Consider the following 21,654-nt stretch of genomic DNA (forward strand, 5'->3'; position numbering starts at 1 on the left):
CTGCCGAGTGGCCAAACATGTCATTCTCCCCCACTGCGGCACTCCACTGTCAATACCAGGACTGCTTGCACTCATGGTCTGACAAAGTCTCTTAAGGAAGCAAATCTTCTAGCTTCTGCCACTAACCTCTGCTCATGGGGGTCCAAACCACAAATCCAGGAGTTTCAGAGAATGGTCATCTATTATCTCCATCATCCTTCCATTCTCTTCTGTGAGCATTTGAGGCATCCACTTGGCTCAGAACACAGAAGCCTGGTGTAGACTCCCACAACCAACTCACTGCACTCCTGCCATGTCCTCCAAACAAGCATGGATTACCTTTAGGCCTCCTGAGATTGCATTTTGGATACAGATACAGGTATATCTAGTATTATAAAGTAGACCTCTTTTGTTGGTGTACTTACCTGGTAATTAGCAAAATTCTCCATATATAATTGGTGTGCCAAAAATTTTGATAAAATCCCTGTTTGTCACTTTTAATCTGATTATGAGAAAATAGACAAGTCTCTGCACTAATAGCTATTGCTGCATAAAATATTACCACAAAATGTATGGGTTGGAATAATATATTTATTATGTCATGATTTCTGTGGATCAGGACAGGCCTAGATGGGTCTTCTGCTTAGGGCCTCACAAGGCTGCAGTAAAGGTGTTGTTTGGTGTATGATCTCATCCAATGCTCTGCTGGGGAAAGTTCTGCTCCCAGGCTCAGTCAGAATTCAATTTCTTGGGTTCTGGGACTAAGGGCTTCAGCATTTTTCTGGCTGTCAGCAAGAGGCTGTCTTCAGCAACTGGAGGTCACCCATAGTTCCTTGCCACATGGGGTTCCCCAATATCATCAAAGCTTGCAAGCCAAGAAAGCAATAGCATTTACTAGCAAGAAGTCAATCATAATCTTAGTCTAACCACAGAAGGGACATCTCATCACTTTTGAGGGTAAGAAGGAAGTCACACTCAGAAGTGAGGGAGGGTTACATAAGAAAGGAGGGAGCGTTAGGGGCATTCTCAGAAGCAGCCCCCTGCTATATCCAGTATCTGCCTGGTAAGTATAAGAACTTAAACTAACCATTTTAGCTGAGAGTGAATTGTATGCCAGGTTCTTCCTCTCTTCTGAACCCTTGCGACTGCTTGCTCTCTGCCCTTCCTCTCTGGGCCTGCCCGGGGCCCTATATCTTCCTCTCTACCAGGCCTGCACCAGGCCCACAGCTGGCACCTTTCACCCTCCAGTTCTTGACAACTTCATAGTCTCAGAAATTACAGAAAGACTTTGGTTAAAACTAGGTTTTCTGTGTTTTAACTACTGCAGAGGAGAGACAGGGAAAACAAGCTGCACCTCAAATGCGAGAAATCATACTTGATTTTTATAGGCTTGAAGAAAAAGGACCAAAAAGCCAGGGGACAGTTACCAGTTCATTTACACAGTAAGGGAATAACAAGAGTATGATTAATGAGTTATTGCATAATGTTTTATGAACGTATTCAGTTTTCTGATATATTCTGATATACAAATGTGAAGTCAGTTCAAGTATAGGGGTTCAGATTTATAATTTGAAGTAGAGTGACCAGTCATCCCAATTTTCCCAGTCCTTTGTTCCCAGGACACAGGACTTTCAGTTTTAAAACCAGACATCCTGCATCAAATGAGACTACTGGTCACCCTAATTTGAAATGACAAAAGGCAGGCTTTACACACAGTTGAGCAAACCCTTACCTTCTGGGACCTTGGGTATTGGGACATTTCAGGGAATTAAACCCCACAGCATATTAAATATGCTGTCTTCATTTCAAATATAAGGCTAGCCTGGCTGGTCTGACTCTATGTCTCACAGTGTATTTGCAAAAAACAGTTTCAAGATCAGGAACAATTTGGGTGCCTGGGTGGCCTAGTCAAGCATCTGCCTTCAGCTCAGGTCCTAATCCCAGGGTCCTGGGATCAAGCCCCGCATTGGGCTCCCTGTTCAGTGGGAAGTCCTCTCCTCCCTCTCCCTCTGCCTGCAGCTCCCCCTGTTGTGTGTGCATTCTCTCTATCAAATAAAACATTTAAATCTAAAAAAAAAAAAAAAAGATCAGGAACAATTTTCACCATTACATTGAGCAAACAGGAAGCCTAAAAACCTAGGAAATTAGAAGTTTCATTCATTTAATCAAAGCTTGTCCCATCTTAAAAAGAAAGTTCATATTCCTGATCTAAATTTTTTTCTTTACCAAAAAGAAGGTTTATGATATCCTGATTAGACAATGTAAATGCTACTTTTTCAAATAATAACCCGTTTTCCTCAAGAAAAAGACAACAATCTCAGAGAACTGTTATTAGAGATTAAATTGAGAGTAGGTGGCATGTGGAAACTAAATTATAAAAGACTGTGATTTTTTTTTTCCAAAGGCAACTCAGGTTAGTTTGCTTAGTACATTTTATATCAAGTTCTTGCTTCCCAATTCTGATTTTAACCAGCAGTGCTTTATTATTTTAAGCCTCTGGGTCTCTTTACTATTACTATAATTGCTAAATTAGTAGGCCACAAGACTTGAAATGGTGATGGTAATGGAATTCTTCATAGTACAGTGAATATGTTATTGTATGGTACTGACTTGGGGACCTTAGGTACAAATGGCACCAAACAGTCATTCGGTAAATGGGATGACAGCTCCTGTAACATAACAAAAAACGATTAAGGTAGCGCTTTTTTTTTAAATTTTATTTATTTATTCATGAGAGACAGAGAAAGAGGCAGAGACATAGGCAGAGGGAGAAGCAGGCTCCTTGAAGGAGAAGCAGGCTCCTCGCAGGGAGCCCGAAGTGGGACTTGATCCTGGGATCCAGAATCACGCCATGAGCTGAAGGCAGAGGCTCAACCACTGAGCCACCCAGGCGTCCGAAGATAGTGCTTGCTAAAATTCCTCCATGATAAAGGTATTCTTAGCCATCATTCATGCCTAACTAATCCCAGGTATGAAGACTTTACTAAGTGAGGGTGTGTAGTTAAGGTTGGTGGAGAAGGAGTAACACCATATGCTGACAAAGAACTATACAGCTCGAATTCTCACTTGTCTCATTAATAGGTTCAGAGGTAATTTTGTATAGTATTTACATTTCCACCTCTGAAAAAAAAATGCCTTCCAGTTTCCAAAGGTAAATATGTGCTGTACATCATTCTCTATAGCCTTTCAAGAACTCTGAGAGGTCTGAGATTTTACTGTCTGCCTGCCACAGTTCCATGAGTACCAGTAGAAGCTGGAAAACCACTGGGTCAGAGATGAACTTATAGCAGTAGCAGCAGAATAGCAGCATTATTGTGCCAGCACCCTGAGCCCCAATTCCCACAGAGTTCTGTGAAGAAGGCCAGATGACATCTGCCTACACATCGGGTTGCATCACAGGAAAGGAATAGTGAAGTTAAGAAAACCTTATTAATGGAAGGTAAGAATGTCTGCCCTTTGCTTAAAAGAAGACACGGTCTCCGTCTTCAAAGGCTATAAACAAACCTGCCCTTTGCTCCAGAGACAGATACCATTTCTATCTTCCAAAGTTTCCAGCCAAGACTGCCCCCTTGAAAGGCAAGCATAACTGTCTCCCAATATGGTAAAGTACAACTATCTCCACTATCAAAATTTCTTCCAGACAAGTAAATTAAAAGACACAGATTCTAATTTCACAATGGTTATGTATTAGTCATTTCTTGCTATGTAACAACATTAATACAAACCTAGTGGCGATCAACATTTACTATTATCTCAGAGTTTCTAAAGAATGTTAAAATAATGTTTGTTGTTTTATACCATGAAATTTGGGGTCATTTGTTACATACCAATAGATATCTGGAACAGACAACGAAGATTAACACACATCTAAGGAAACTTCTGTACCAGGTTGACTAGTAGCTCCCACACCCACCCTCCCCTCCAAATTCATATCCACCTGGAACCCCAGAACATGCCCTTATTTGGAAATAGGGTCTTTGCTAATATAGTCAAGTTAAGGTGAATTTATACCAGACTTTGGATAAACCTAATCCAATGACTAGGATCCTTACCAAAAAAAGAAACTTTGGACACAAAGGTATAGATACACACAGGAGGAAGATGGTCATGTGAAGAAGGAGGAAGAGATTAGAGTCATGCTGCCCAAAGGCAAGTAACACCAAAAATTACTGGCAACCACCAGAAGCTAGGACAGAAGGATGGGATAATTTCTCCTTCAGAATCCCCAGAAGGAACCAACCAGATCGACATTTTAATTTTGGATCTCTGTCCTCCTGAACCACGAGAGTAAAGTTCTGTTGTTTTAAGCCACTCAGTTTAGGGTAATTTGTTACAGCAGCCCAAATCGATGAATACAGCCTCTAACATTAAAAACAAAAACAATAAAAAGCGAGTTGGAGTAATGGAGAAAATACATAGAGAAGACAATTTCTCAAAAAAAAAAAAAGAAAGAAAAAGCATGGTTTTCAAAAAGATAAGAGAAGTTAAATTATATTTAGTGTGACTAGGAGTAGTATACCATAAAAAGGGATAATCAGAGAGCAAAAAAGAATTCTAAGAAATTAAAAATATAGCTTTAGAAAGAAAAATATTTACTAAAACAGTTATAAAATGAAGATCTCCCAGAAAGTAAGACAAAAAGATGAGAAAATGAAAATGGGTAGGAAAATATAAGAAAATTAGGAGAAGGGTCCAAGAAATCAAAATTCAAACAGGAGTTCCAAAGAGAGAGAGAGAGAGAGAGAGAGAGAATAGGAAAATACAGAGCACAGAATCAATAAAACCAGCAAAATTATCCAGAACTATAGATATGATATACTTATTGAAAAGACCCACCAATTGTCTAATACAGTGTATGAGAAAAGATATACACAAAATCTTATCTCTGAATTTCAGATACATTTTTTTTCAGATACATTTTTGAAGAGATAGAACAGATCTACACAAAGTGTTAGGAGTCAGAATGGCTTCAGACCCATACGTAGTACACTAACTGCATTAAAGGCCCTAATTAATGGCCTCCCCATATCTGTAAGCTTTGTCCTATAACTTTGAGGTCCCTTTCTACTCTGATAATGGCCCTGGCAATATGACTTACATTGGTCAAAGAGATGGTAGTGTTGAGAACACTTTAAAAAGGTAGGGGAGGTCCTTTAGCTCAGAGCGTGATCCTGGAGTTCCAAATTGAGTCCCACATCGGGTTCCCTATGGGGAGCCTGCTTCTCCCTCTGCCTGTTTCTCTGCCTCTCTGCGTCCCTCATGAATAAATCAAAAGCGAGGGAGGGGGAAATCGGTCAGATGATAGATGTGTTAATTAACTTGATGGAGAGAATCCTTTCAAAATGTATACATATATCAAATCATCAGGTTGTACACCTTAAATATATTACAATTGTAGTTCTCAACTATGCCTCTAAATAAAGCTGAAAAAAAAGAGAGTGGGTTATAGGAGAAAAGATAGATGCACAGATCCATGAGACAGGTAGAGTTGAGAAACAGTTACATACAAATAAGGGCAATTGATATTTTTAGGTCAACTTTACTTTCCCAACAATTTAATTTAACAGAAAAATTGCAAAGATAGTTCAGAGAGCTCCCATATATCCCACACTCAGTTTCCTCTATTATTAATATTTTACATTTATTAAATGTAAGGTGGATACAGTAATGAAAATTAATGAACCAGTATCAAAACATTATTAATTTAAAACCATGCTTTAATTCAGATTTCATTAGTTTTTACCTAAAGTCCTGTTTCTGTTCCAGGATCCCATTCAGGATACAATATTACATTTAAGTTGCTGTGTTTCCTTAGGCTCTTCTTGTTGTTTATAACAACCTTAAAAGTTCTGAGGAACGCTGGTCAGGTATTTTGTAGAATATTCTTCAGCTGGAATTTGTCTAATATTTTTCTCCTGATTAGACTGGGGATATGGATTTGGGGGAGGAAGATTAGCCATTTCATCCTATCATATGTATACCAACCACATGACTTTGTTTTGATTTTAACTATGGTCACCTGGCCTAAGTAGTATTTGTAACTTATTCTTCATATACTTTAAAATTACTGTTATCCCTGGGGCACCTAGGTGGCTCATCGGTTGAGTGTCTGCCTTCAGCTCAGACTGTGATTCTGGGGTCCTGGCATTGAGTCCCACATCAGGTTCCCCAAAGGGAGCCTGCTTCTCCCTCTGCCTATGTCTCTGCCTCTCTTTGTGTGTCTCTCGTGAATAAATAAGTAAAATATTTTTTAAAAAATTACTGTACCCTCTTTCTACATTATTTTCCTCACACAATGACGCGTTGCTGGGGCCTAATGTTCTCACATGACAGTAGAAAACCAAAATTTGTTGTCATCTCTTAAAGAATTGAGAATTGTGTACAAAAAACCTTGCATAAATTAAAAGGATGAATAAATTTACAGTTGTAAATGCAAACCGTTTTCCAACTCAAGGCAATTAACCACCCACAGTGTTCTGGCAGGAAAACATCAGGTAAGACAGGAAAGTAAGTGGGTCCTAAGGCTCGGACCTTCCCAACCCTGTTAGACCGGCAAGACAGAAATGACAACTGGTTCAGACTCTTGCCAGCCTCTAGAGAAATCCTGGAATAGGCGGCTCTTACGCGTGAATACCCTCCACAGATCAAGAACCCGATGGTCTTGTGGATTCTCCAAATCAGTGGATTTCTCTCCCATAAACATGTTCTCAACCTCAGCCGTGAAGTGACCGAGCCGCATGTGCTAAGGGTTTAAATCAAAGATATGTACAGGGTATTAAACATATACCAAGGGAACAGTTAACTTGGATACAAGGTCAAGATCAGCAACAAGTTCTACAATCCAGTGCTGATATCAGATACAAGCTTCAAGGACAAATTTCTTTTCAAAGGCTTATTCCAGTTTCACGAGGCTAGCATGAGGTGTATATACATTTGCCAGGGCAAATTCATACTTCGGAATTCACTCATGCAGCAAATGCTACGCATCTGCTCGCAGTCCATTTAGATGGAGCCTCCGATCCACACAGAGTACTTGCGTTCGGGAGGAGCAGTGATCTTGATCTTCGTTGTGCTGGGGGCCAGGGCTGTGATCTCCTTCTGCATCCTGTCGGCGATGCCGGGGTACATGGTGGTCCCGCCAGACAGCACCGTGTTGGCGTAAAGGTCCTTCCGGATGTCCACGCCACACTTCATGATGGAGCTGAAGGTGGTCTCGTGGATGCCGCAGGACTCCACACCCGGGAAGGAAGCTGGAAGAGCGCCTCTGGGCCGCGGAACCGCTCGTTGCCGATGGTGACCACCTGCCCGTCGGGCAGCTCGCAGCTCTTCTCCAGGGAGGACGAGGACGCGGCCGTGGCCATCTCCTGCTCGAAGTCCAGGGCGACGTAGCAGAGCTTCTCCTTGGTGTCACGCACGATCTCCCGCTCGGCAGCGGTGGTGAAGCTGTAGCCACGCTCCGTGAGGATCTTCGGGAGGTAGTCGGCCAGGTCCCGGCCAGCCAGGTCCAGACGCAGGATGGCGTGGGGCAAGGCGTAGCCCTCGTAGATGGGCACGGTGTGGGTGACGCGATCCCCAGAGTCCATGACAATACCAGTGGTGCGGCCAGAGAAGTACAGGGACAGCACGGCCTGGATGGCCACGTACCTGGCTGGGGTGTTGAACGTCTCGAACATGATCTGAGTCATCTTCTCACGGTTGGCCCTGGGGTTCAGGGGGGCCTCGGTCAGCAGCACGGGGTGCTCCTCGGGGGCCACGCGCAGCTCGTTGTAGAAGGTGTGGTGCCAGATCTTCTCCGTGTCGTCCCAGTTGGTGACGATGCCGAGCTCGAGGGGGTACTTGAGGGTCAGGATGCCCCGCTTGCTCTGGGCCTCGTCGCCCACGTAGGAGTCCTTCTGGCCCATGCCCACCATCACGCCCTGGTGCCGGGGTGGCCCGACGATGGACGGGAACACGGCTCGGGGGCCGTCATCCCCGGCGAAGCCCGCCTTGCACATGCCGGAGCCGTTGTCGATGACGAGCGCGGCGATCTCCTCTTCCTTGGCGATCGGCGGAGGCGGCGGTCGCGGACGCGGAGGACGAGCGGCGGGAGGACACGGAGCGCGGGTCGGCGGCGGCGAGCGAGCAGGCAGATCTTTAGAGACAGAAGTAAATTAGTGGTGGCCAGGGGTAGAGAGTGGAACATAGGGTGGAGATAGGGGAGCAGAAAATGACTGCTACTAGGTATGCATCCCAGCATTTCTGGGATGATGAAATGCTCTAAAAGAATGATGTTGGTTGCACAAGTATGTGTATATACTAAAAACTGCTGGATTATATACTTTAAATAGGAGAATGTTATGCTATTTGAAATATATCTGAATAAAGCTATGTTTTTAAAAAATTTCTTAGATAAAACAACAAAAGCACAATCCGAAAATGAAAAAGAAATAGTGAATTGAAAACCTCAACAAAATTAATCCTTTTTGCTCTGCTAAAGACATTGGGTTTTTAAAAAAATATTTTATTTATTTGAGAAAGAGAGCAGAAAGCAAGTGGGGAGTGGGGGTAGAGGGACAGAAGGAGAGGGAGAAACAGACTTCCTGCTGAGCAGAGAGTCCAATTCAGGCTCAATTCCAGGACCCTGGGATCATGACCTGAGCCAAAAGCAGACGCCTAACTGACTGAGCCACCTAGGTGCCCTTAAAGACATTGTTAAGAAAAAGAAAATCCAAGCCATAGATTGGGAAACAAATCTTGCAAGTCATATTATTGGCAAGTATCTTTCATCCAGAATATATAAAGAATTCTCAAAACTCAAAAAAAGGAAACATACCACCTTGTTCCTTGATAAAGCTCTTATCATTCTTAAATGAGAGCTTCATCATGATCATGGTTACACATTTATTTATCCAATTTCAACCTGGTAAAAAAGAAGACAGATTCTTATTGAAGTTACGCAAAAAAATTATGGTTATGAAAGAAGAACGGTAAATATTGTATAATTTTTAGCCAATGTTACCATTATTCTGAGCGGTTTTATAGACAAGAATAATCAATATATACCATTAACCATAACATAAGCTTATTACATGTGTTCATTGTTAGCTTATAATCTCATCTGCACTCTTTATGGGATTGCTTACTCTGATTTCCAATGGGTCAGTTAGTACAAGATATTATTTAAAGGATGTCTCATTCCAGTTTGAACAAGCGTGACAGTAAAATTGATGGCTAGAGATGAAGGGAAAAAGCTTTTGGATATGCTCACTAAAAGTAGAGTATTACCCATAATTAAATCAAAAATAGGTTTTGTAGCTCCTGGGTTAAGCAGTATATTTTCATGCATTTGTCTGCTTCTGGACTAAGTAGTCTGCAAATCCTACCCCAGCCCTTTAGTACAGGTTGACAGCAGTCTATTGACAATGTCAGTCTATTCTGTATCTATGGTACAGTCTTCAACTGTGGTTCTTTTGATGTTTTTTTCCTGAAGACCAATTCCTCTCAGGTAAGCAGAGGCCCTCACAAGGGGTTAATAGCTGGAGTTAATCCAGCTATTTTGTTATGTGCCCTTAGTGATAGCGCTTTTCTAGGCAGATTGTGGCTGAAGTTATAGACATAGCTTTTAAGATTTAATAACACTTTATTGTTGCACATGGAGCTTTCTCCTCAAACTGAGAGACAAGAGAGACATAGAAAGGGTTATTGATAAACAAGGCTTTGTAAAAGATCATCATCTTTTGTGAAGAAAAGGCTTTTGAGATCCCTGGGTGGCTTAGCAGTTTGGTGCCTGCCTTTGGCCTAGAGCATGATCCTGGAGTCCCAGGATCGAGTCCACCCCAGGCTCTCTGCATGGACCCTGCTTCTCCCTCTGCCTGTGTCTCTGTCTCTTTCTCTGTGTCTCTCATGAATAAATAAATAAAATCTTCAAAAAATTTAAAAATTTTACCCATACAAAAAGAACTACAAGCCTAGGTTTTACAACTTCAGCCAAGGGTGAAAAGGAAATTTGAAACACAAAAACACCGATCCAGCAGCTCCAGCACACACACACACACACACACACACACACACACACACACAATTTTTACACCCTTTGTGGCAAGCAAGTACATCAAAGAGCACAGAGAACAAAAGGAGATGACAAAAGTACACATGTCCAAATAAGCAAATAAGGGCTTAGCTGGGTGGCTCAGTGGTTTAGCTCCACCTTTGGCCCACATGATCCTGGAGACTTGGGATCCAGTCCCACGTCAGGCTCCCTGCAGGGAGTCTGCTTCTCCCTCTGCCTGTGTCTCTGTCTCTCATAAATGAATAAATAAAATCTTAAAAAAAAACTATTATCATCGGATTTTTTATTATCTAATACCTGGCAGATCACCAGACAGTCAGCCATTTCTGAGAAACTACCAAAATGAGACCCCTGTAATTTTAACGTATTGTTCAGGAAGTGGAATCTCATATACTTACCATCTCCATTCTGCCAACAAACTATAAGAACTAGAAACTTCTTATTTTCAGAATGGTTTTGGCAAGCAAAATGGAGTTTTTTTTACATGTACTATCTCAATTCCCCTACAACTGCAAAGGCAAATCATTTCAACTACTATACTAGCATTTTTTTTAAAGATTTGTTTATTTATTCATGAGAGACACAGGCTGAGAGAGAGAGACAGAGACATAGGCAGAGGGAGAAGCAGGATCCTTGCAGGGAGCCCGATGTGGGACTCGATTCTAGTTCCCGGGATCATGATCTGAGCCAAAGGCAGGTGCCCAACTGCTGAGCCACCCAGGCGTCCCACTATACTAGTATTTTGTTCAAGAAGCTAAATGGAGTTGCTCATAAGAATCAGTTCAGTTTCCCATTAAGCTACAAAATCTAGATTGTCATGCTTCTGCTATGTTCTGTAGCATGCTAAATGACTCCATACATCCACCATCTCGATGTCCCCCAGTCTTCAAGTGTTGGACGCTTGTACATCCAGAAAGGCTTTATGCTAATCTGAGACTCTGCTAAGCACCATCTTAGTGCCTCAGTGAATTCTAATATCTAGATGTTTGCACATCCCAGATGTTGTTTAGCATGGTGAGAGACTATCTTATCAACACCATCTTAGGTTTCCAAAAGCTGCAAGGGTTGGACACTGGTGCTTCGGGTTTGTCATTTACCTCTCCACATGCAGTCACCTACATGCTCCAATACTTGTACTTCCCATATATTGTTGACTGGGTGATTTGAGCTTTTTTTTAAAAAAATATTTTATTTATTTATTCATGAGAGACGCAGAGACATAGGCAGAGGGAGAAGCAGGCTCCATGAACCGGGAGCCCGATGTGGGATTCGATCCCGGATCTCCAGGATTGCACCCCGGGCCAAAGGCAGGCGCTAAACCGCTGTGCCACCCAGGGATCCCTGATTTGAGCTTTTTAAGTACACAATCTAAATTTGTCCTCCCTGCCCACACCACATACGTGCAAACAGGTCCAGATACTTGAGCTGGATAATTTCCAATCTGTTGTTCAGCATGTGGAATGAGGTAGTTTATATGCTTCATTATCATACCCCAATAAATACAAGAATTGGGCATTTGGCTTTCTAGTATGTAGTTCAGCTTGCTGGATGAATGAAGTGTCATACAAGAATTTTCAGCCCCATAACAAATTACAAATGCCAGACAATAGTACTTCTACTTTTTTTCACCAACTCACTTTTTTTTTTTTTTTGTAACAAATTGGAACACTTGAATACTTGTTCTTCTACTCTTTCCAGGACACCCAGTAGATTCTGTTACATGCACAACATCACTCCCCCAGCAAATTGCAAAAGCCCAACAATTGTTTTATGAATTGTTCAATACACGGAGAGAGATCTTTAAAGAGTAGTATCCCGGGATCCCTGGGTGGCGCAGCGGTTTAGCGCCTGCCTTTGGCCCAAGGCGTGATCCTGGAGACCTGGGATCGGATCCCACATCGGGCTCCCGGTGCATGGAGCCTGCTTCTCCCTCTGCCTATGTCTCTGCCTCTCTCTGTGTGTGTGACTATCATAAATAAATAAATAAGTTAAAAAAAAAAAGTAGTATCCCTTTTCTGAGCTAGACAATTTTATTTTCAGTAAATTTTTCAGCCTACTGAATGGGTTTTCTTGCAAAAGAGTTCCAAAACCCACAAAAGGAGATGCCTTTATTTCACTATGATAATCACTGTGCTGAATGTAAACCTTTACTTGTACCATTTCATTTTGCAACAACTACAAAAGCTATTGTACCCTGAGGGCCTGGAATTAGCCTGGGCTATTTTGCTAAAGTTCTCACATGGCACTGATTCCTGGTCAGGGCTTAAAGCATACTGATTAATAATGTTGCTTTGTAATCATGGGTTTGTAGAGGTTCAAGGAGATTTGTATCAGCTTGTCAGCAATGTTTATTGCAAACAGACAGATGATTTGCACCTGGTCTTAGTGAGACCCGGAGAGGGCTCTGCTACTGAGGCTGGTTATGCCTTGGAAATATGTCTAGGTGACCAGAAAATATAAAAATTCCCAGCTGAGCCTCTATTTTGGGCTCCCTGTTTCCAAGGTGTTCCAGGTGGTTCCTGATGCAAAAGAGGAAATGCAGTTGGCCATATGCCTTATAGAAGAGAAGACAAAAGACTCTGTACCTGGCTGCCCTAGACCCCTTACCACGAAATAATCTTTAACTGTGTCGCATATGCTTACTTTATTTTTGTTGCTATATTGTATTCTCTTTTTGTAACAAACCATAGGGTTCGGATCTGGCCAATCTTCTTTAACAGTGGATTTCTGTGCAATTACCATTTAGTTATACAAGTGCAGTGGTAGATTTAGTATTCCTAGTGGATTACCTTCCCTACAACACAGTCAGGAGCTATACAATTGTACTCCCAATAGGTTGTTCAGCTCATTGAATGGAGACCCTTCCAACACCATCTGTGTTTTCCAAGAAAATACTAGATGCTGTGCTTTCCTTAACATTTGGAGAATTGGTGTGCCTGGGTGGCTCAGTCAGTTTAGTGTCCTACCCTTGCTGTCAGCTCAAGTCATGATCTCATGGTCATGAGATCAAGCCCCACATCAGGTGCCTCACTCAGCACAGCATCTACTTGAGATTATCTCTCTCCTTCTGCCCCTTCCCCCACTGCTACTACTCTCTCTCTCTCTCTCTCTCAAAAAAAAAAAAAAAAAAGATTTGGGGCATTCCGAGTTGACTGCTTTATTGGCACCACCCATTCCCCAGCAAATTTCAAGAACATGATACTTATTTTTACAACATGTAGCTCAGCACACTGAATGGATGAAAAGATGTCAAGAAGCTTAGAATATGTAGTGTTGGAATGTCATTATATGATACTCAAACCACCAAGAATTGCTATAAGGATACTGTAATGGAGCGACTGTGGTGCAAGTACTAAAATCTTCAAGGAATGAGAGAGACCCAATGGTTGGTGACATATGATTAAAGTGACAGACTTTAGGGAGAAGGGACAGGGAATGGTATTAAGCCAGCAGGGAGAACCCCACCTTGAGGCTCAGGGACAGAAGATAATATGAGGATGGGAACAATGGTTCTGCTAAGGATATCCAGGGTGCCATGACTGGAAGACTGTGGAATGACTGCTAAGCGAGTGAGTCCATCCTATGACTAACATGAGGGTCCATGGGACAGGCTCCCTAAGGGAGGTGCTATGCATATATCCCAGGTGTTGGTGTTAACTTATAATTCAACACAAGCTCAATTGATGTCTGTGGAATTCTGAATGAATGAATGGTTCTCTGGCACTGAAAGAGGGATGAAGCCTTTTCTCAGGACATCCTCATTCAGAGTATCCTGAGGCCAAGCCAGGTGTGTAAATACTATATCAGGTGGCCTGAACTATATGAAATTGGACAGAAGGAATCCTCCCCTGAATTGGGAGGTCCATGTGATAGACAGGAGGTAGTACAATGCCAGGACATATAATAATGAGCCTTGCAAATCTCAGAGACAAAAAGAAAATTCTGAAAGCAGCTCAGGACAAGTGGTATATAACTTACAAGAGTAGAAACATTAGTCAGGCAACAGACCTCTCCACAGAGACCTGGCAGGCCAGAAAGGACTGGAATGATATATTCAGGGTGCTAAATGAGAAAACTATGTCAAGAATAATTTATCCTGCAAGGCTGTCATTCAAAATTGAAGAAGAGATAAAAAAGTTTCCAGGACAAATGGAAACTAAAAGAATGTGTGATCACTAAACGAGTCCTGCAAGAAATATTAAAGAGGATCCTTTAAGCAAAGAGAGAGCCCAAAAGTAACATAGACCAGAAAGGAACAAAAACAATACACAGAAACAGTAACTTTACAGGTAATACAATGGCACTAAATTCATATCTTTCAATAGTTACTCTGAATGTAAATTGAGTAAATGCCCCAGTCAAAAGACACAGGGTATCAGGTTGGATAAAAAAGCAAGCCCCATCGAGACGCTGTCTCAAAAGACTCATTTTAGACCTGAAGATACCTCCAGATTGAAAGTGAGGGGTTGGAAAAACATTTACCATGCTAATGGACATCCAAAGAAAGCTGGGGTGGCAATCCTTACATCAGACAAATTAGATTTTAAACCAAAGACTGTAATAAGAGATGAAGAACATATTATATCATAAAGTGTCTACCCAACAAAAGGATCTAACAATTGTAAATATTTATGCCCCTAATATGGAAGCAGCCAATTACATAAACCAATTAATCACAGAATTAAAGAAACACATTGATAATACAATAATAGCAGGCAACTTTAACACCCCACTCACCACAATGGACAGATAATCTAAGTAGAAGATCAACAAGGAAATAAGGGCTTTGAATGACTCACTGACCAGATGGACTTTACAGATATATTCAGAGTATTCCATCCTAAAGAAACAGAATACAAATTCTTCTTGAGTCAGGTGGAACATTCCCCAGAATAAATCAATACTGGGTCACAAATCTGGTCTCAGTAGGCACCAAAACATTGGGGTCATTCCCCACATATTTTCAAGATCATAATGCTTTGAAACTTGAACTCAGTCACAAGGGGAAATTTGGAAAGAACTCAAATACATGGAAGTTAAAGAGCATCCTACTAAAGAATGAATGGATCAACCAGGAAATTAAAGAAGAATGTAAAAATCCAAGGAAAAAATTGAAAATGAAAACATGATATAGCAATACAAGCCTTTCTTAAGAAACAAGAAAGTTCTCAAATATACAACCTAAACTTACATATAAAGGAGCTGAAGAAGGAGCAGCAAACAACGCCTGAACCCAGCAGGAGAAGAAAATTAATAAAGATTAGAGCAGAAGTCAATAAAATAGAACCAAAAGAACAGTAGAACAGATCAACAAAACTAGAAGCTTATTCTTTGAAAGAATTAATAAGTTCAATAAACCCCTAGCCAGACTTATCAAAAAGAAAAGAGGAGGTCCCAAATAAAACTATGAATAAAGACGAAAGATCACAACCAATACTGAAGAAATATAAACAACTATATAGTTGTTCATATGCCAACAAACTAGGCAATCTGGAAGAAACCGATGCATTCCTAGAGACATATAAACTACCAAAACTGAAACAAGAAGAAATAGAAAGCCTGAACAGACCTGTAACCAACAAGGCAACTGAAGCAGTCATCAAAAATCTCCCAACAAACAAGAGTCCAGGGCTGGATGGCTTCCCAGGGCAATTCTACCAAACATTTAAAGAAGAATTAATACCTGTTCTTCAGAAACTGTTTCAAAAAAAAAAAAGGGGGGGATCCCTGGGTGGCGCAGCGGTTTAGCGCCTGCCTTTGGCCCAGAGCGCGATCCTGGAGACCCGGGATCGAATCCCACGTTGGGCTCCCAGGGCATGGAGCCTGCTTCTCCCTCTGCCTGTGTCTCTGCCTCTCTCTCTCTCTCTCTGTGTGACTATCATAAATAAATAAAAATTTAAAAAAAAAAAGAAATGCAATGAAAACTTCCAAATTCTTTCTATGAGGCCAACATTACCTTGATCCCATAACTAGACAAAGACTCCACCAAAAAGAATTACAGACTAATATCTCTGATAACATGGATGCAAAACTTCTCACCAAGATACCAGCTAATAGGATCCAACGGTACATTAAAAGGATTATTCACCACCACCAAGTGGGATTTATTCCTTGGCTGCAAGGATGATTCAACCTCCAGAAATCAGTATGATACACCACATTAATAAAAGAAAGGACAAAAACCATATGATTCTCTCAATAGATGCAGAAAAAGCATTTGACAAAGAACAGCATTCTTCCTTGATTAAAACTCCTCACAGCATAGGGATAGAGAGAACATACCTCAGTATCTTAAAAACCATATGTAAAAAGCCCACAATGAATATCATTCTCAATGGGGAAAAACTGAGAGCTTTATCCTAAGGTCAGGAACATGAGAAGGATATACAGTATCACCACTCTTCAACATAGTACTAGAAGTCTTAGCCTCAGAAATCAGATGACAAAAAGAAATAAAAGGCATTGAAATTGGCTAAGAAACCAAACTCTCACTCTTCACAGATGACGTGATATTCTATGTGGAAAACCCAAAAGACTCCATCCCAAAATTGCTAGAACTCATACAGGAATTCAGCAACATGGCAGGATACAAAACCAATGCACAGAAATCAGTTGCATTTCTCTACACTAACAATGAGACAGAAGAAAGAGTAATTAAGGAGTAGATCTCACTTACAATTGCACCCAAAACCATAAGATACCTAGGAATAAAGCTAACGAAAGAGCCAGAAGGATCTCTACTCAGAAAACTATAGAACATTCATGAAAGAAATTGAAGAAATGGAAAAATGTCCCATGCTCATGGATTGAAAGAATAAATATTGTTAAGATGTCTATGCTATCTAGAGCAATCTATACATTCAATGCAATGCCTATCAAAATACCATCAACTTTTTTCACAGAGCTGAAACAAACAATCCTAAAATTTGTATGAAACCAGAAAAGACCCCGAATAGTCAAAGGAATGTTGAAAACGAAAACCAAAGCTGGTGGCTACCACAATTCCAGACTTCAAGCTCTATTAGAAAGCTGTAATTATCCAGACAGTACGGTACTGGTACAAAAACTGACACATAGATCAATGGAACAGAATAGAGAACCGATAAATGGACCTTCTGCTCTATGAGCAACTAATCTTTGACAAGCAGGAAAGACTATCCAATGGAAAAAGGACAGTCCCTTCAACAAATGGTGTTGGAAAAGTTGGACAGCCACATGCAGAAGAATGAAACTGGGCTGTTTTCATTCCAACGAAAATGGATGAAAGACCTAAATGGGAGACAAAAACCCATCAAAATCCTAGAGGAGAACAAAGGCAGCAACCTCTGTGACCTCACCCACAGCAACTTCTTGCTAGACATGCCTCCAAAGGCAAGGGAAACAAAGGCAAAACTGAACTATTGGGACTTCATCAAGATAAAAAGCTTTTGCACAGCAAAGAAAACAGTCAAAACCAAAAGACAACTGGCAGAATGGGAGAAGATATTTTCAAATGTCTTATCAGATAAAGGGCTACTATGGAAAATCTATGAAGAACTTATCAAACTGAACACCCAAAGAACAAATAATCCAATTAAGAAATGGGCAGAAGACATGAACAGACATTTCTTTAAAGAAGACATACAAATGGCCAACAGACACATGAAAAAATGGTCAACATCACTTGCTATCAGGGAAATCCAAATCAAAACCACAATAAGTTACCACCTCACAGCAGTCAGAATGGCTAAAATGAAGAAGTCAGGAAAGGACAGATGTTGACAAGGATGCGGAGAAAGGGAAACCCTCTTACACTGTTGGTGGGAATGCAAGCTGGTGCTGCCACTCTGGAATGCAGAATGGAGGTTCCTCACAAAGTTGAAAATAGAGCTACCCTACAAGCCAGCAATTGCACTACTGGGTATTTACCCCCAAAGATACAAAGGGAGACCTGCAGTCCAATGCTTACAGCAGCATAGTCTACAATAGCCAAACTATGGTAAGAGCCCAGGTGTCCATCAACAGATGAATGGATAAAGACGATGTGGTATATGTATGCAATGGAATACCACTCAGCCATCCAAAAAATGAAATCTTGCCATTTGCAAAGACATGGATGGAGGCAGAGTGAAGTAAGTCAGAGAAAGGCAATTATCATATGATCTCACTCATATGTAGAATTTTAGAACAAAACAGAGGATCATAGGGGAAAGGAGAGAAAAGTAAAACAAGATGGAATCAGAGAGGGAGAGAAACCATAAGAGACTCTTAGTCATAGAAAACAAACTGAGGGTCACTGGAGGTGAGGGGTTGGGGGATGGGGTAACTGGATGATAGACATTAAAGAGTACATGGGGGAAAATAAAGAGTGCGTGGGATATAATGAGCACTGGGTGTTATATAAGACTGATAAATCACTGACTTCTACCTCTGAAACTAATAATACATTATAAGTTGATTGAATTTAAATAAAAATAAAAATATCTGAAGATATGAAAAATTTATAATGTCATTTAGTTGCATGGTATACATAAAATTAATACAATAGAGCTGATACCCCACATTGTTAGCTACTTTTTCCTATTTGTGGAAGTTATAAAACATAGTTGGAAATTCTTTGACAATTCCATCATCAAGAGGTGAAAGGGGGTGCCTATGACTCTTCTCTGTGAGAGTGGCATTATGAGTGCTTGCACCAAGAAAGTCTAGGGACATGGAGTTAGGTGACCTCTAAAGATATAAGTCTTAAAAGGCCCTACATCTTCTACCTTGTTCCCTAGAATGAATGCCTGCTCTTGGAGGCCCAAATCACCATGCAAGACTTCCAACTGCACTGAGGCCACCATGGAGAAGCCTCATTAAATGCTCTGGCCTGCAGCCCTAGACTTCAGGTCATCTCAATGCAAATGCCAGCCCAAGCCTTTAGATCAGAGATTGACCAATTTTTTCCTAAAGGTCCAGGCCATTTGTGGGCCATCTAATGTCTGTCACAACTACTCAACTCTGCTGTCATAGCACAAAAGCAGCACAAATGGCTATATTCCAATAACACTTTTTTGCAAAAACATGTGATACTTTGGCAGGCTATAGTTTGCTGACCCCTGCTCTAGATGATTCTAGTCCCCAGCCATTTGAGGCTAAGATCCCAGCAGAGATGGGAGAGCAAAGAGATGGGATGTCTCCCCTGTGCCCTGTCCAAATCTCTGACCCATAGAATCCATGACTCTAATGACTGTCTTATCCCCACTATGTTTGGGGTGGTATGTCATATAGAAATAGATCATTGGAACTGTTTTATGCAAGGTAGGCCTCATGAAGAAAGAGGTTTGAGCAAACTTGAAGGAGTAGAGTTAACCAAGAGTGTGTGAGTCTGGGGGAAGAGCATTCCAGGTAGAGGGAACAGTTGGTGTAATACGCTGGGGTGGCAGACTGTGTAGTATATACAACCCATAACTAAAAAATTGTAGAACAACCCTGTTGAGATGTCCTGGGGACGCTGCATATTTCCACATATCCACGTAGGCAGGGATCGACTACAGTCTAACCCAAGTCTTAACACAGTGCCGTAGAATTCCTCCTGGAACAAGAGGAGGTAAGGCTGGTGAGCAGCTCTTGGAAGGCAGTTTCCTATCCCTATCTTGTGGGAGACTGCAGCAAGCCTGTTTTTCTTCCTTCTCCTTAGTTTTAGTTGAGCACAGGACTTTCCATTTCCTTCCTTCCATTTCCATTCCTCCTCTTCCTCTGAAGGCTACAACTGCGGACCCCAGTGTAAGTTCATATTACTGCTTGGCAGTAGTGTAGAGTTGGCTATCCAGCAGCAGAGCAACCCATTGCTCAACTATATACATCTGGCCCCTCTGGTTTGGTGTCCTATGGGACTGGGGACACAAGGAGCTGACACCATGCTGATTTTGCTTTTGCTGCCAGTATAAATAATAACCTGGCTAAAGGCATTCGGGTTGGTTGTCTCTTTATAGCCAAATTTACCTAAAGAGGCCGGCCAGCCTAAAGTTCAGGGACTGTTTGATGGGAAACCAGCTAAAATGGATGTAGAGCAAGGAGATGAGGTCAGACAGGGTAGGGGACCAGATCCTGTAGGACTTTGTAGGCCGTTGACTTTTAGGCAGCGAGAAAGGAAACACTGTAGAGTTTTGAGAGTTTTGAGCAGAGAAATGACAATGATCTGGCTCATGTTGTCAAAAAGGATCACATTCATATAAATTCATCTTGGAGCACGTGGGTGGCACAGTACGTTAAGCCTCCCACTCTTGATTTCTGCTCAGATGGTGATCTCAGGGTCATTGGATGGAGCCATCAACAGGTTCCACTCTCAGCACTGCTTAAGATTCTCTCTGCCCTCTCCTGCCACCCTCTCCCAAATCCATCCATCCATCCATCCATCCATCCATCCATCTTTAAAAATAAAATAACCCTAAAAATGTTTCCTTTAAGAAAATATGTAAGTCACTGTTGCAATTGTCAGTAAAAGTGGCTTCGCTTTCTTTTACGAGCTGCCCTCTTGGCTCCTCCACACTTCATAGCTTCAGGGTGCCTTTCCACTTGCTAGTCGCAGCAGGGTCGATGTTCATCTCCCTGCCTAAGTGTCACCTCTGTTTGGCTCCTCACGGGGGCGCAGCAAAAAGTTCTTCCCTGGAGGCAGTGCGCTCCTCGACGCCGCGGGGCCGGGTCTCACACCTTTGGCCAGGTACCCAGGGGGCGCTCGGCGGGAAGCGGTGCCACGGTGGCCTTCGCCTCTGGGAACGTTGCTGCCAGGGTTTTCTGGGTCGTGTACGTCTGGATTTGGGGATCGCTGCGGCTTCAAGGTGCTGGACCCTCCTCTTGGGCCTGACGGAGGCCTCGGAAGCCCTCCACTTCCCTCCAACTTTCTCCCTCTCTGTGTCTCTCCCACCCACACGTGTCGGACTCCGGGCGGGCGCACAGGCTGGGGCTCCTTCTCCTCCTCCCCTCCGGCCGCCCCTCCCCTCCTTTTCTCTCCACCCCCGCCCCCCATCCCCGGCCGCTCGGGCTCGGCCCAGGGCCCGCCCCTCCCCGCCCCTGCCGTCCAGCCCAGTCCCCTTCCTTCCCCTTGGCGGCCCGCCTCCCCACCGTCCCCCCTCCCTCCCCACCCCAACTGGCTCGGGTCCGCTCGGACTCGGCCCCCGGCCCGCCCCTTCCAGCCCTAGGCGCCTCCTGCCCGCGGCTTGGCGCCGCCACTTGGGCGCTAGCTGCCGGGAGGCCGGCCCTGGGCCACCGCGCTGGCGCGCTCGACCCGGGACTGGGCAGGTTTGGGACGTCCGTCTGCCGTCGATCGGGGAGAGTTTCCAGCCCCGCGGCCCCGGAATGGGGCGGGCCCTGCTGCCGCTCCTGCTGTGGCTCTTCCTCCGCGCGCTCGGGAGGGGAGGTGAGTGGCGATGGGGGCCGGGGGCTCGCGCCTCGGAGCTCCGGGGACGGTGCGCGCCCGCGGGGGCGCGCCGGGCGGCCGGGCACGTTTGCAAACACCTGGGCACGCGCCACGGTGCCAGGGCGTGCAGCGCAGGCGCCCCCACCAGCCCGCTGACCGGGCGCCCAGGATGGGTCGTGGGTGCGCGTCCCGGTGAAGACCCGCAGGGGTGGGCGCCGAGAGCTCCCCGTTACCGCAGAGGAGGAGT

At 43.1% G+C, this 21,654-nt stretch overlaps 1 protein-coding gene and 1 pseudogene across 1 annotated transcript in view; one reads left to right on the forward strand and one right to left on the reverse strand.

The window, feature by feature from the left end:
* Positions 1–6,981: 6,981 nt before the first annotated feature.
* Positions 6,982–8,068, reverse strand: LOC129511058 (actin, cytoplasmic 2-like; annotated as a pseudogene).
* Positions 8,069–21,147: 13,079 nt separating this feature from the next.
* The window catches only part of MERTK (MER proto-oncogene, tyrosine kinase), a 114,666-nt gene continuing 114,159 nt past the window's right edge, over positions 21,148–21,654 (forward strand). The window contains exon 1 of the mRNA XM_055327181.1: positions 21,148–21,407. Within this exon, the coding sequence (XP_055183156.1) occupies positions 21,347–21,407 (61 nt within the window). The 5' untranslated portion in view covers positions 21,148–21,346. The remainder of the gene's footprint in view (positions 21,408–21,654) is intronic.

The sequence above is a fragment of the Nyctereutes procyonoides genome, unplaced genomic scaffold, assembly GCF_905146905.1.
Source record: "Nyctereutes procyonoides isolate TBG_1078 unplaced genomic scaffold, NYPRO_anot_genome, whole genome shotgun sequence".
Taxonomy (NCBI): domain Eukaryota; kingdom Metazoa; phylum Chordata; class Mammalia; order Carnivora; family Canidae; genus Nyctereutes; species Nyctereutes procyonoides.